Genomic DNA, 15,817 nt, shown 5'->3' on the forward strand with positions numbered 1-15,817 from the left:
GCCGCATTCGTGGCATATTGCCTTCGCGGCAATTGTGTTTCCAAATTAAATATTGAACCCTGTGGTCCGAGGAGTTCATTTTGGGGGACTTGGGTCTGTCCTGTTTGAATCATCACCACTGTGGGACATCCTGGCTAAGCCAGGATTGTTCATTCAATTCAAAATGGGTTTACCAGTGGTCTTTGATGTAATTGACTCAGTCCTGCCCTGGGAGTTCATGGTCAAGTAACTGACATAGGTTCCCAGGATGCAGACTCTGGGATGGAATTGCGTGTCCAGGAGGCTGATTTGAGGCGGCGGGGTTGGGGGGGCGCTCTCAGGAACAACTGGAGGAGGAAATGCAACCCACTCCAGTATTCTTGCCTGGAGAATCCCATGGGCAGAGGAGCCTGGTGGGCCACAGTCCAAAGGGTCACAATGAGTTGGATACAACTGAGCAACTGAGCAACTGGGCACACACACTCAGGAACAACACCTTTGTGGATGAGGGAAGTAGGACTGGGCACAGGGAGGAGCTGAACTGTGATGCCAGCCGTGCCGATCCCCCAGAGAGTGGTGGGGATGGGTGGCCCTGGCAGAGGTGCTCCCAGTCGAGGCAAGGAGCCTGGGTCTCTGTTCCTTTGTCAGCAGTCAGTATCAGAGATCAGACATAACCCGGTATGAGAGGGGCTTCTCCCTGGGAAGGGACACAGCTCCCAGCAGCTAGGGACGTGACCTGGGCTCACACCCGCTATACACATCTAGCCCCACATCCATGGTGGCCCAGATCAATTCTCCGACAGAGAAGGGTCTGTGAAGATGCTGCCGAACATAGCTAAACGGAGGGTGTAACCCAGCCTGGGGTGGGGGTGATCAGGGAGGAAGGGTCATCTTAACTGTGCCGTGAAGTGGATCCCAGACCTGCATGTCCACTGCCAGCCCACGAACTGCTCCTCTTGGGTGCCTCAGTGTCTCTACCCGACTGCCCCAAACCCAGCTCAGCCCTGCGCCTCCTCCAGCCTTGACCCCCTGAGAAGGGCACTGCCATCCCTCTAGTTACACAGGCTGGAAGCTGCAGTTGGTTGGTTGCTCAGTCGCTAAGTCGCGTCCGACTCTTTGTGACCCCATGGACTGTTAGCCCGCCAGGCTACAGTTTTCCAGGCAAGAATAACTGGAATGGGTTGCCTTTTTTCTTCTCCAGGGAATCTTCCCAACCCAGAGATTGAACCCTTATCCCCTGCATTGGCAGGTGGATTCTTTACCACTGAACCACCAGAGATGCAGCAGAGTCATCCTTAATACCTGTCCTTCCTTGCCGCCTTTTTCCAGACCATCACCCAGTCCTCCATCCTCACGTTCAAAATATGTTCTCCCTGCCTTTTCCTTGTTGCCGACACCTCTTATCTGATCACCCACAGGAGCATCCTCCCAACACCCCCACCCAGCACCCACTTCCGCTGACTTTCATTCCAACCTCTCATCCCAACATCGCCCCTCTGCCCCAGTAACCCCACACAGCTTCCCATTGGTCTGAGGTTAAGAGCAAAACTCCCTTCTGTGGCCCACATGGCTTTGGTGGTCTTGCCCGCCCGGTCCTGAGTCACCTGCTTGGCTCCCGTGCCCCCCATCTCCAGCCCCTCTGTTACTCCATGTCCCTCTTACTCTCTGCTCTCACCACGTGGCCTCCACATGTGCATCCACTTTGCTTGGAGCACACACACCTCTGCGCCTCTCAGTTAACTAGCTCATCCTTCACGCTGCAGGTCTGTTGTCGCCCCTCCATGGAGCATCAGCTGACCTCCCAGCCACAGTCATGTTTCCCTCTGAAAACCAATCAGTCCTGAATATTCACTGGAAGGACTGATGCTGAAGCTGAAGCTCCAATACTTTGGCCACGTGATGTGAAGAGCCAACTCTGTGAAAAAGACCCTGATGCTGGGAAAAATTAGAGGCAGGAGGAGAAGGGGGCAGCAGAGGATGAGATGGTTGGATGGCATCACTGACTCAATGGACATGAGTTTGAGCAAACTCTGGGAGATAGTGAAGGACAGAGGAGCCTGGTGTGCTGCAGTCCTTGGGTTCGCAAGGGGTCAGACATGACTTATCGACTGAACACCAACAAGGCATCACTCACCCACCTCCAGAAATGGTTGATGATGTACATTTGGTGGTGGGGCCCTTTGCTTAAAGTTGCTCCTCCTCCCTAGACCATCTGCTCCGAGAGGCAAAGGAACTGTCCCCATGTTGAAGAGGAAGTGCTCAGTCAACCTAAAGAGAGGGAAGGGGAGGAGGGAGAAGAGGGGGACTGGGCGGGGAGAAAAAGATCCCAGTGCCACACGGCCAGGGACGAGATAGGGGCGAACCGTCATCTCCTCTACGTGCCTGGATCTCTGGGACCTCACACGGCAGAAATCTTGACTAGTGTGTGAGATGACATCTATTCCAGGACCCTGAGTTCCACCCACTGCACCACCCTAGATTTGAGCAGGACATTTCACTCCCCACCGCTTAGCACCCGTCATCAGCACAAACAGGCTTTGCCCCTCATGAGGCTTTGAGCTGGCCTGGAAATGTCAGAAGCCAGGGGATCACCAGTGTGCCCTGACCACTCCTCTCGTCCCAGCCTCAAGACGGCTCCCGGGTCTCCTGGTGCTGGGCCTTTGCATATACTGCTCTGCCCGGATGCCCGCCCCGTCCCTCCTCTGCCCACCTCCACCCACTTCTGAGCTCCCTGCAGCCGGCATCCTGACCTCTCCTCTGTAGAGCCCGCCCAGCCCCGAGCCACACCGGGCACCCGTCCTCTGCACCCACAGCTCCCGGGCCAGCATCCCCCTAGCCCCCCACCGCCTCAGAGCAGTGTCTGTCAGTCGCCGCTCCTCCAGTTCCTCAAGGACAAGGAGCTGATCTTCCTTCTTTCATCTCCTTCTTTCCCTCCTTGTCCCTACCTTTCCACAAATTCACCGCCTCAGCCCCCATGGGCCTGCCATCCCAGTAGGAGAACCACAGACAAAACAAACAGAGGTAATTCCAAAGCGGGGAAGTGCCACTGCCACGTCGAGGAGGCTGAGAAGGCCGGGGACAGTCAGAAGGGGTCCCTGGAAGGGCCCCATGTGCCCGCAAGAAAGAGGAAGCATTCCCAGCCGGGGAGACCACAAGTACCCCGGCCCTGAGAGGAGAGAGGCACGGCCTCTTGGAGAAACAGCCACAAGGGCTGCTGGGCTGAAGGGTTGTGCGGAGTGGGAATGAGATCAGGAGGGTGGTGCAGCCAGATTATTTATCGTTGTCTCTGGCCCTTAGCGCAGCACCCACCCGCTAGGAGAAGCTCAAGGAAACTCTGTTGGGTCGATGGGGCGGGGCCCTGAGGGCTCCCCCGTCTTCAGCGGGGTGGGGAGGGGACGGTCCTGGGAAGAGAGCGTCCACTTGGGCAGCTCCGCTTGCTGGTCAGGAAGAGTTAGGGAAGGTCCCGGTGATGGATGCACTTGGCGAGAGGTCCATTCCTTTAGAAGGAAATTTTCAGTGGATGTCCCTCGTGGTCCAGTGGTTAAGCATCCACCTGCTAAGGCAGGGGACGTGGGTCCGATCCCTGGTCCAGGAAGCTCACACATGCTGTGGAGCAGCTGAGCCCGTGAGCCACAACTGCTGAGCCCCAGCACCCTAGAGCCTGTGCTCCGCTGGAGAAGCACCGCGATGAGAATTCCTCGTACCACAAGTAAAGAGTAGCCCTGCTCACTGCAGCTAGAGGAAAGCCCGCCCGCAGCAACAAAGACCCAGTGCAGTCAAAAATAACTAATAAAACATTTTTAAAAAGAAGCTACTCTTTATATATATATGTGAAAAAAAAAAGCTCTCGGATGCAAACCAAGTGGTGGAGGCGGAGACTGGAGGGAAAATTCCACCCAGGTGACGTCTCTCCTCCCATCAGGCCAAGTGATGGCGCTGTGGGCTTGGAGGCTCTGATGGGCAACAGCCGCCCTGAGTCAGTTTAGTACCAGCCTGGCAAACACCCAGAGACTGTCTGTACAACTGGGCTTGCCCGGGGGCCCTGCAGGCCTGCGTCCCCTCCCGAGCTCTCCTCAGGGTGGACGGTGGGAACAGCCTCAGCCCCTGGCAGTTCTGCTCCAAATCCTCCACTAGCCTCCTGGCTACTTCAGAGTAAGCCCAGAGTCCTCACCATGGCCTCCACCCCCGCCTCAGAGCGTTTGCACATGCTGTTCCTGCCACCTGGAAGCTCCTTTGTCCAGATTCCCATAGGGGTCTCCTCCTCCACTTCCTTCAGTCTCCTCTTGAAAGTCATTTCACCAGAGGCCTTCTCTGACCCGCTGGCTAACATAGTAGCTCCACCCTCTATTCCCTCTGTTTTTCTCCACCTCTTATTTTCCACAGCACTGAGCTTCATTTGATATAATATACCCCCTCCCCTGCTTTTTTAAAAAAATAACCTGTTTCCTCTCACTAGAATGTAAATTTCTTGAGAGCGGAGTGTTTGATGTGCTCGCTGTGTGCCCAGAGGAGTTGTTCAATAAATACTGAGTGAATGAATGAATTGGAGAAATGAGGTCAGTGCCACCCGCCACTTGGGGTCGTGTGAATGTGGAATTTCGGGCCTTGCGCTTCCCCGCGTGTGGTTTGCACGCCTGCATTGCCCTGCAGGTGGCAAGTAAACATGCTATTTCAGAAGGTCCGTATTTCTCTTTGCCTTCTGTTTATGGCAGGCGATAATGATTTTCCATTTATGGCATTAATATAAAGTTTCCTTTTTGAAGCACGCTCATTCAAGATTAAAAAAAGAGAAAATCTCTGCCTGCCTAAAAGACAGTATATAATGCACATTGCTGTCTTATAAAAAAAAGTTTTCTGAGAATAAAAAGAAATGTTAATTCTTTTCGAGTGGCTATTGAAAAAGATTTTATAGATAGCTGTGGAAGAAAAAATGGTTTCATACAGATAGTGTCCTGTGTCCTGGAGTTCAGGAGGAAACCCTAGATTCTGGATCTGCGTGAATATTCTAACCTGAAATGAAGCATAAAATCTCAAGGTATACATGGGTTTCAGGAAATAATGGTGCATAGGTATTTGAGAAATAACCCCAAGTCTTCCTTTAATGATCCATCTGACTTGCGCATAAGCATGTGGTTTTGTCCTTCTGTCTACCCATGGCCATGAGAAACTTTGCTTCAGTTTGTGTTGTTTTGATCCACCTCTAGGGGGCAGTCTCAACCGTTGGTTTAGATCTTGCAACCTAAGCATGCAGAATGTGGAGTATCTGTTGTTGTTTTAAGGATGGGAGTGCATCTGATATGTCAGCAAAAGCCTCAACATACAAGCTCAGAACTATACTTTTTCACTCAAGTAATATGCATTCAGGACTTACTGTGCCGTGTTGGGAAACCCGAATTACTGGGAGAACACTTGGTTGGGTTCTGAAGGCAGAGTAGGAGTTTTGTGCTGTAAGATACATTTGGATCGCCGATTTCTGGGAGCATAGGGCCATCCTTGAGAACATTCGTTAAGGTTTTTTTAAAAAAATTTATTCATTTTTTATTTGGCTGTATTGGGTGTTAGTTGTGGGACACAGGCTCTTCATTTTTTCTTGGGGGATTTTTCACTGGGGCCCATGGATTCTCCAGTTGTGGCTCAGGCTCCAGAGCACGTGGTCTCAGTAGCTGTGCTGTGGGCTTAGTTGCCCTCTGCTTGTGGGATCTTAGTTCCCCAACTGGGGATCGAACCCATGTCCCCTGCTTTGCAAGGCGGATTCTTGACCAATTGACCACCAGGGAAGTCCCTCAGGTATTATTTTAAACCTCTACTGAATGCTCCACTGTTGCTAGGACCTGGTAGTGACTTCAGGTTCAGATGCCTCTTAGTATTAGTTCTACCACTGCATCACTGAGAACTCACTCAGTGTGAATCACACTCACACACACACACACACGTGGCTTGAGTAAAGAAAATAATGTGTTAACTCTTGTGACTTAAAAGTCCAAGTAGTGCTGGCTTCAGGCGGGGCTAGATACAGGGATTAAACATGGTTGAGAAGTTCCCGTTTCTATCTGGTCGTCTATCTGTGTCCTCAATTCTGCTGGCTCTATGTTGGTGTTACTCTTGGACAGATCTCTTCATGGAACATAGAAGGACATTTGTAACTGTGAACCTAATCAGTTGATAAAAATAGCTTCTTCATTTTGGTGACCCTTGTAGCTCACAGCTCATGCATGCATGCTAAGTCGCTTTAGTCATATCTGACTCTGTGCAACCCTATGGACTGTAGTCTGCCAAGCTCCTCTCTCTCTCTATGGCATTCTCCAAGCAAGAATACTGGAGTGGGCTGCCATGCCTTCCTCCGGGGGATCATCCCGACCCAGGGATCGAACCCGAATCTCTTACATCTCCTGCTTTGGCAAGCGGGTTCTTTACCACTACTGCCACCTGGGAAGCCCCCCTTCACAGCTCATATCAGCTAATAATTCCAGGGGAAGAGAGAGAGGGGCTTTTCTAGTAGATTCAACCAATCACTGGTTTGAGTCTGTTGACCTGGCTTTGGACACAGCCCTAAACCAGTCACATGACCAGGGAGACAGACTAGCCAGATTAGCCTGGCCTTGGCTGTCCAAGCCTCAGTCATGTGCTCACCCTTGAGGAGTTGCCAGTATGATTTCCACCCACACCATGTATGCTGAGAGTGAGGAGAGATGGTTTCCCAAAGGCAAACCAAGGAGATGTAACTAGAAGAAAATGAATAGGGGCTTCCCTGATGGTCCAGTGGTTAAGACCCTGAGCTTCCACGGCAGGGGGCATGGGTCTGATACCTGGTCAGGGAGCTAAGATCCTGCGTGCCCTGTGGTGCAGTCAAAAAAAAAAAAAGAAAGAAAGAAAGAAAAAATGACAAAAACAACAGATGTCCACTATCTTCCCCTGGACATGGCTTTGGGGCAATTTGCTTCAGCTTTCAAAGCCTCCGTTTCTGCCTCTGTAAAATGGGGATAACGATCCCAGGGCATAGCATTCTTGCAGACACCCACAAAAAGCACCTTAAATGGTCATTGAAGTGGCCCAAAACCTGGGCTTCAGTAACCTGTAATGTTCGCTTGTCACTCATGAATGGTTCCTACGGTAAGATGTGGCACTTGGCTGGGGGAGGGGCAGAACAGATGGAGTAAGTCAGGTGTGTGGAAGTGCTCTGTGAACTCCGCATGGTGCCCCCGACACAGCGTGTTCACAGCCTCATCATTAAGCCATTCCAAGTTATTGTTCTTCTCCGATGGGACTTGACACCTGCAAAGTCAGGTCCCCGACATCTGCCGGCCCTGGAAACCAACCCAACGCTCTCAGCTGCTCGTGAATGCAGCTCAGGCTCTGGCGCTTGCTAAATCAACCCTCTTTAGGAGAATTCCAATCTTCTGGCCTCAGAGGAGTACGTGATCCCTGAAATATAGACTCTGTCGAGCTCCTTTAAGCATAACTGATTCTAGGCGTTTCTTTCCAATTCCACTTTTTTTTTCCCCCAGAGAGAATTAATAATACGGCCATTGATAAAATTCTACAAATTTTTCTGGGGCCAGCATTAGGGATAAAGATGATAAGGACAACAATGATGGCCATGGGACTTGGCTTTCATGTCACGTCCGAATTCCTTAGACCATTTGCTGTACTTAATTCGAGCCTCCTCGGCACCTGTCACTCTAGGCAAACCCAACTTCTGACTGATCCATGAGCCTTTTCAGGCTTTTTCAGACTCCCAAACCTTAGCTCCTGCCCCTCCTGCTGTGTGGACTGCCTTTCTCTTGTTGTCCAGCGAGCCTTTTAACTTTCTTTTTTTAATATCTGTGTGTGTGGTGTGTGTGTTAGTCGCTCAGTTGTACCCGACTCTTTGTGACCCCATGGACTGCGCCCCCCAGGCTCCTCTTGTCCATGGGATTTTCCAGGCAAGGGTTCTGGAGTGAGTTGCCATTTCCTTCTCCAGGGCATCTTCCCAACCCAGGGATCGAACCTAGGTCTCCTGCACTGCAGGCAGATTCTTTACCAACTGAGCTAAGAGGGAAGATATTTAACATTTATTTTTATTTATTAATATTTATTTGGCTGCTCCAGGTCTTAGTTGTGGCATGCAGAATCTTCCATCTTCGTTGCGGCCTGTGGGCTCTTCAGTTTTGACATGTGGGATCTAGTTCCCCGACCAGGGATCGAATCCAGGCCCCCTGCACTGACAGCACAGAGTCTTAGCCACTGGACCAGAGGGAAAGTCCCCAGACTGTTTAGTTTTCAAATCTCAGCTCAAACATCTTATTTATTCATTTAATGAGGGCCCATTGTGTGCCAGGCACTGTCCTAGGGGCTTAGAATACACAAAGCGATCAAAACAGTCTCTGCCTTCATGGAGAAGTGCAGGGGGAATGGCCCAGTAATAAGAGGCATGATGAATAAGATCAAGGAGAGTTTATATTAGTGAGGGTTTGGGAGTATGTGTGTGTGTGAGTGTGTGTGTATACATGGCTTGTAATTTTTAAAAATATTTGTTTTTTCCTGCATTGGGGTTTGGTTGATCTTTGTTGTGGCTCACAGACTCTTTAGCTGTGACACCCGGGCTCAGTCCTTGTGGCGTGTGGAATCTTAGTTCCCCAACCAGAGACTGAACCCACATTCCCTGGATTGGAAGCTCGGCTTTTTAATCACTGGGCCACCAGGAAAGTCCCTGGAATTTTAAATAGGATGCCTGGGGAGGACGTCGCCAAGAAGGTAAGATCTGAGACCAGCCTTGAAGGAGATGAGGAATCTGGGTATTCACCCTGGGGAAGGATGGTGAGTCAAAGGCCCCTGGGTGGGTGGGCACAGGCTGGGTGTTTCGGGTACCGGAGTGATGAGGTGGTCAGAGACGTGGGTGGAGGCCCAGTGGGCGGGGCCTGGTGGCCGCTGGGAACCCCCGCAGAGTCCAGAGTAGAGAAGTGAAATGATTCGGCTTCCCTTTCATCAGGACTCCTGGGCTGTCGCAGGGAGGATGGACAGCAGCGGGGAGGGCAGGAGGGGGAGGACAGTGAGGAGTCCTGAACCGGCGCGGTAGCAAGGAGGTGGGGAGAAGTGGTCAGATTAGGGAATAAGTGGTATTTTTCACATGATGCTGATGGATTGGACCTGGAGTGGGAAAGTGAGTGAGTGAGTAAGTGAGGCTCTCAGGATGACTCCCAAGGATTTGAGCCTGGCCATGCCCTCAGAAGCCTCCCCAGTCCCCTCCTTCAGATCCCTGGCATCACATTTGATACACTTTTGTTATAATCCCTTGGGGCTTCCCTGGTAACTCAGCTGGTAAAGAATCTGCCTGCAATGCTGGAGACTGCTGTTCAATTTCTGGGTTGGGAAGAAACCCTGGAGGAAGGCATGGCAACTCCAGGATTATGGTCTGGAGAATCCCATGGACAGAGCAGCCCGGCAGGTTACAGTCCACAGGGTCGCAAAGAGTCGGACACGACTGAGCCACTATTCACAGCACAGCATAATCAATTGTCTCCTTTCTGTGGCCTCAGATGCCCTTGGGAATCTGATGAAAATGATGGACTCTCTTCCTAGAAAAATACCCTTATGCATTCAACTGAATGGGTGTCCCCAGACCCCACTGCGAGCCATTCCCTAAATTATAGACCCCTGGCCAGTGTGTTGCTTGACTGAGCGCATGACAGCAGGGGCTGCCATTCACATCCCTCAGAACCGGAATTCGAGGTGGAGTTGTAAGGATCAGCCCCTGACTGAGGGTTGGGTGCAGACAAGCTGGGATCTGACTACCCACTGGGTTGAAGTTTTTGTTAAATCCTCATTGCATAGGTAACAGCCACACAGTAAACACTTGATCAACATTTGCTAAAAGATGATGATGATAAACTTGGTACTTTACAAGGTTCTGCTGTGTTTGTAGGATGTCTGATGTGTGTGCGTGCTCAGTCATGTCCGATTCTCTGCCAATTCATGGGCTGCAGCCAGCCAGGGTTCTCTGTCCATGGGATTTTCCAGGCAAGAGTACTGGAGTGGGTTGCCATTTCCTACTCCAGGGGGAAGGCTTAAATATTAATTAATACTCACTCACTCTCACATTCCACGTTCTATAGCCTGAGAAATAAAGCCTCAGCAAAGTGAAATATGCCGTGCCAGGAAGGGAGGTGTCTGGCATCTGACCAGGGTGAGAGTTAACTGGTGGGCACTGGTCGTCCTCAGCGGTTACCATCACGGAGCTAGACAATGTGGAAGCTGAGACTGGGGCCCAGGGCTCCAGGCTTCCCACATGATGGTTGGTTCCCCCACTTCCGCACAGTTCTACATTCTAGAAATTTATAATCCAGCTAAGGAATCAGTAATAAGAAGAAAGAAAAGGATCCTTAATGATTTCCACTTTTATTCTTAGAGTAGATCTGCAAGGTAGACCTTATTAACATCCCCTTTTTACAGACAAGGAAACAGAGGCTCAGAGAAGGTAAGTAGCAGAGTTCAGGGCTCCCCTCCAGGTCTCCAAATCCCCAGATAATGAGTGAGCAATAGATATAGTTAAAGGCTTACAACGTAGCACTTAATTATATACGATTTCACCCTGTATTGTGTGTAACTTAATACTAATTGCAGGGTTTCAAACTGAGCTGAAGTGAGAGGGGGGTGAGAATGGCAGAGGAAGCCTGCATGGAGACTTGGGGAGCTGAGCTGGGCCTTGGAGAGGATCTTGGGGGAGCCGCAAGGGGAAGGGAATCGAATAATTAGGGCATCAGGACAGCAGTGAGCTGGGTGGGGTGGGGCGGGGCTAAGATAGTACTATTTAAATACTGAGAACTACCCAGGTGCCAGATTCCGTGCTGCGGCCTTCTTATTGTTATTGCATCCAACTCACCTTCGATCCTGAGTTGTTGTTGCTGTTTAATCACTAATTCGTGTCTGTGACCCCATGCACTGTAGCCCGCCAGGCTCCTCTGTCCATGGGATTTCCCAGGCAAGCATATTGGAGTGGGTAGCCATTCCCTTCTCCAGTGGATCTTCCCAGATCAGGGATGGACCCTGTGTCTCCTACACTGGCAGGTGGATTTTTTTTTTTTTTTTTGACCACTGAGTCACCAGGGAAGCCTATGAGGGAAAGACAGATCCAACCAGACAGGTGCTATTGTTACCTCCATTTGACAGAAACAAGTAGCACTGTTGTGACTTGAAGCTGTGTCTCCCAGGTGACGCGACTGGTAAAGAACCCACCTGGCAATGTAGGAGGCGTAAGAGATGTGGGTTTGATCCCTGGATCAGGAAAATCCCCTGGAGAGGGGAATGGCAACCCCCTCCAGTATTCTTGCCTAGGAAATCCCAGGGACGGAGGAGCCTGGCAGGCTACAGTCCATAAAGTCGCAAAGAGTTGGGCTCAAGTTAGCGACTGAGCGTGCAACCCACACGGGACTCCAAAGCTCACATTCTTCACAGCTCAAGTTCAATGCTGACCTGATTAGAGGTGGGCATATTGTGAGTAATGAGGAGTAAACAGGGCTGGTCCAGGGCCTCGCTGGCAAAGTGTGGCCCACGGGCATTGCCTGGGAGCTTGTTACAGGTGTCAGCTTGGGCCCCTGAATCAGAGCCTCGCTTTCCACACAGTCTCAGGTTATTTACACACGCATCAGCATTTGAGAAACATGGGGTTGATGAGAAGTTTTGCTGGCTCTGTGCCTGAGCTCTTCAAATCTTTCCAATGACATCTCCCTCCTGGCAGAGGCGAATAAATGTATTCCCGGAGGTGAAAACCCAGGGCAGCCCACCCCGAGCTGCGATCTCTTTGAAGTCTCATATTTCACCTAAAAATGTCATTGAATATTTCATTCCGTACCATAATATATCAGTGGCCATTTTAATTTCTCAAAATAGTTATGTAAATTACCATGGAGTAGGATCCATGTTTCCGGAAGGCGCATGGGATGGATTTCCTTGTATCTTAAATGGGGTGGTAATAACCACTTCAAGGGTTGCCGCGAAGATCAAAGGAGAATCATGTATATGGAAATGCTGCGTCAACTGTCTGCCTCGTACACACGTTGTTCTGAAAAAGGAACTGAGAATCCTCTCCAGACCCCATATCGTGCAACCTACCAGCTCTCCTGAGGTCACGGTGCTTTCCTCACAGTCAAAATGAGGCAGGACTCCGTCCAGGGAGGACCAAGGAAAGTCTCTGGGCTTCTCAGGAAGCCAGGGAAATAGGAATAGGAACACCTATTGCTAGTTTGTTTAAATTTCTTATGATTTCAGAGTATCATCCTTTCTTATTATTCTTCACTTCCTGATTGGCCAGATTAGCTAGCCCGAAAAACCCCAGGAAAACTCGGAGGCTTCAGAGACTCAGGGTGAAAGAAAAGACGGGAATCCAGCATCCTCTCCCCAGGTGGCTCAGAGAGAGGGGAGCCTGAGAGGAAAAGTGGGGGGCAACAGGGAAAGAAGGAAGCAGACGGCCACAGCCTAGGGTCCTTCCTGCAGGAAAAGGAGTGAGAAGGGGGCTGGGCTGTCAGCGCTGGACTGGCAGGGACCCGTTTCCTCGGAATCGGAAGGAGACGGGAAGGCAGAGGGAGAAAGGCACAGACAGCTGAGATGGACAGAGACAGCGACCGTCCACGCCCAAGGCCAAGGAAGAAGGGCAGCCGGAGGAGGTGCGGGAGGGGAGGAGCCTCGTTCAGAACCTCGGAAGCTAGAGGGGGAGAACTTGAGGAACGGATGGGTGGGAACAGCTCCCCGTGGCCCCGGACCAATGGAAAAGGATGAAGTTGGAACGAGCTATCATATTTGCTTAAGGAGGTTATGGGTCACCCTTGGGAAGAGTTCTGGTAGATTAATGGGGTGCAAGGCAGATTTTGAGAAGCTAAGAAGAGAATGATGGAAATTCTCTTTTTTTTTCTTCTCTCCGTGATAATCGTTAGGATTTTCACACAAATTGTGTTTCTATTACAAGCGTCTCACTTGCCATTTAACATTTAATCCGTCTGACTTGTGGCTAGAATGAAGCCTACACTGTCTCTTTAGTTAAGAAGTTAAGTTAGTTAAGAAGCATAGAAGATGGCAAAGCATTGTTTACAGTATGACCCTACTTTCGTTTAAAAGAATGTGTGTGTGTGTTTATAAATATGGATATATGTATGTTACAAGCAAAGAAAAGCATCTAGTGGAATATGTATCGAATCAGAGTGGAGGTTTTACTGGTGTTACGTATGTCGCTGCATTCATTTGTTTTTGGCTGCGCACGGTCTTTCGTTGCTGCTTGTGGGATTTCTCTAGTTCCATCGAATGGGGGCTGCTCTTGGCTGGGGTGTACGAGCTTCTCCCTGCGGTGGCTTCTCTTGTTGCGGAGCACAGGCTCTAGGTTTATGGGCTTCAGGGGCTGTGGCACACGGGCTTGGTTACTCCTGGACATGTGAACTCTTCCCAGACCAGGGATTGAACCCGTGACCCCTGTATCGCCAGGCAGATTCTTATCCACCTCACCACTAGGGAGGTCCGTATGTCACTTTTAATATTTATAGTTTATTATACATTTACTATCCCCCCATAGGGCTGTAAAAATCTTTAATAGAGATAATCTTTATCTCTAATGATCAGGCCATGGTAACGACTTATATAATTCTATTGGCTGCAAATGACAGAAACTCAGTTGAAACAAAATAACGTTAGGGTCATAGCTAAGTTGTCCAGACACTTCTTCAGGCACGGGTGGATCCAGGGGCTCAAATTATGTCATTAGGACTCTCGGTCTTTGCATCGCTGGGATCTGCTGTCTTCTTTCTTGACTTCATTCTCAGGCATTGCCAAGCCTGCATCTCGTTACCTTAGCACCCGAGTGGAAAGAGAGTAGCTTTTCCCCAGGAGTATCAGTAAAGTCCTTGGGCTGACTTTCAAGGGCCAGGCTCAGGCTGAGGCTTATCCCCTGACCAGTGGATCCTTGCGGCCAGGGGAAGTACTGTGTTGATGGGCGAGACCAAGGTCAAGGTATGTGACCCGAGCGCAGACCAAAGGAACTTTCAAGGGCATCTAAGGAAGCCAGCGAACTGGGAAAAGGGACTGAATAGTTCCCCCAAAGAAATCCAGAGTTCTGTGACCAGAAGGGGAAGCAGAAAACCACGAACATCTGCTTCAAAGGAATCTTCACTCTCTGTATCGTATATTTTTGTAATGACTGAGTTGTTTATAATAAGCATGCATTTCTTTCACAGTGGCAAGAAAAAAAAAATGAGATTTCTCTCTCAAACAACTGATTTGGGTTCCATCTGGTTAGGGCAATAGAGATCACCAAATCACGAGCATGGAGAAAACAGTAAAGCCCAAATCTTCTCAGAGTCCTTGATTTTATTAGGGCATGGGAGGAATGAACAGTGAGGCTGGGGAATCAAATCACCCTTCTCCTTTTCGTAGACTGTTAGTTGCATATGTTCTAGATCCACTGGGCTGTCAGACAGTCTCTGGGGCTCTGGGTCGCCAGGGTGATGCGCCCAGGGAGCCAGGCCTTCGTCAAGGTCAGCCTCTGCCTCTCGGCCTCCCGTGGGGCGTGTGCTGTACCTGGGCCTCAGTAAACGCTCCCCTGCATTCCGACATCACACCACTCTGTTTCTTCATTTCAGGGTTACACTAAGGACATGGTGACAGACTTTGATGAGAAGCACGATGAGTATTTAATATTGCTCCAGCAGAGGAACCGGTAAGATGCAGCCGCCCGACAGCAGCCCTGATATTAACCAAATCAAAAGCCTATTTAGAGTTATTAACAGCGTGCAGGCTCGGTTTCACATCGGAACGGGCTGCAGTCGCCCTCCACGCAGAGGCTTGGAATAATATCTGCCATCCCAGTTCCTATTTCTCCATTCATTGATTTAATCGCATCTTTCGATTGAGCTGTAGCAAACCGTCGGACGTGTGGGGCCCGCTTCTCGTCTCCGTGCCTCCGTTCTGGGAGAAGCTGGGTTTGTTAAGAAAAGCTAGAATTTGGCAGGGCCGGTGTGTGAATAACCTAGCCTGTGATCTCACAGGCTTTGAAGGTCCCTGGAAATCTGAGCCTATAATCATGCCTTGTTATGTAAAGGGGGAGTCCTTTTACACTTGTGTTTGAAGTTGGTCAATGTCGTTTAAAGCTGTCAGTCCTGATTTGACTCTGGAGTGCCGGTTCTCATAAAAAACCTGCAGCCCGATGCCATGTGTACTGAGGTCAAAGCTTGTGGTCTGGCTGGAGAGTATTATGTTCTCCAGGCCTTTGCAAGGCTATGCAAGTTCACCTGCAGTTCATTGTGGTTTGTCTTCAGGCCCTGGAACCTTGGGGAAAGCTGGGTTTGCAAACTTAGATGCTAGGAGGGGTCAGGCAGTGAGTGAAGCTAGCTCGGTGGGGACAGTGGGTGCCTGGAACTCTCACGGGCCCAGGGGTTCATATCCTCCAAGGAGACAGGAGACACTGAAAATCTGGACTTGTGTGGTGAAATATCCTGAGTTTTAAAATCTTGGTGTGTACATGCTAAGAAGCTTCAGTTGTGTCCAGCTCTTTGCGACCCTATGGATTGTAGACTGCCAGGCTCCCCTGTCCATGGGATTCTCCAGGCAAGAAAAATGGAGTGGGTTGCCATGCCCCCCTCCAGGGGATCTTCCTGACCCAGGGATCGAACCTGCATCTCTTGGGTCTCTTGCATCGGCAGGCAGATTCTTTACCCCTAGCACCACCTGGAAACCCCTATAAGATGTTGGTAATGAATTCAAATCAAAGCGCAAGACAGACAGAAGGATACTACAGCTCCACACCCCCCAGATCTGCAGGAGCGGGAAGGACAGGGGAACTTATTTGGGACTTTGTGCTTTGGGGCTGGCTGTGCTTGGGGTC

General features: G+C 50.3%; 1 protein-coding gene across 5 annotated transcripts in view; it reads left to right on the forward strand.

Annotated features, from left to right (window-relative positions):
- KATNIP (katanin interacting protein) overlaps window positions 1–15,817 on the forward strand; it is a 239,203-nt gene that overhangs the window by 45,077 nt on the left and 178,309 nt on the right. For all 5 annotated transcript variants that reach the window (XM_024985088.2, XM_059881579.1, XM_059881580.1 and 2 more), the window contains one exon: window positions 14,577–14,653. In XM_024985088.2, the coding sequence (XP_024840856.1) occupies window positions 14,592–14,653 (62 nt within the window). In that variant the 5' untranslated portion in view covers window positions 14,577–14,591. The remainder of the gene's footprint in view (window positions 1–14,576; window positions 14,654–15,817) is intronic.

Source organism: Bos taurus, chromosome 25, assembly GCF_002263795.3.
Source record: "Bos taurus isolate L1 Dominette 01449 registration number 42190680 breed Hereford chromosome 25, ARS-UCD2.0, whole genome shotgun sequence".
In the NCBI taxonomy this organism is placed as follows: domain Eukaryota; kingdom Metazoa; phylum Chordata; class Mammalia; order Artiodactyla; family Bovidae; genus Bos; species Bos taurus.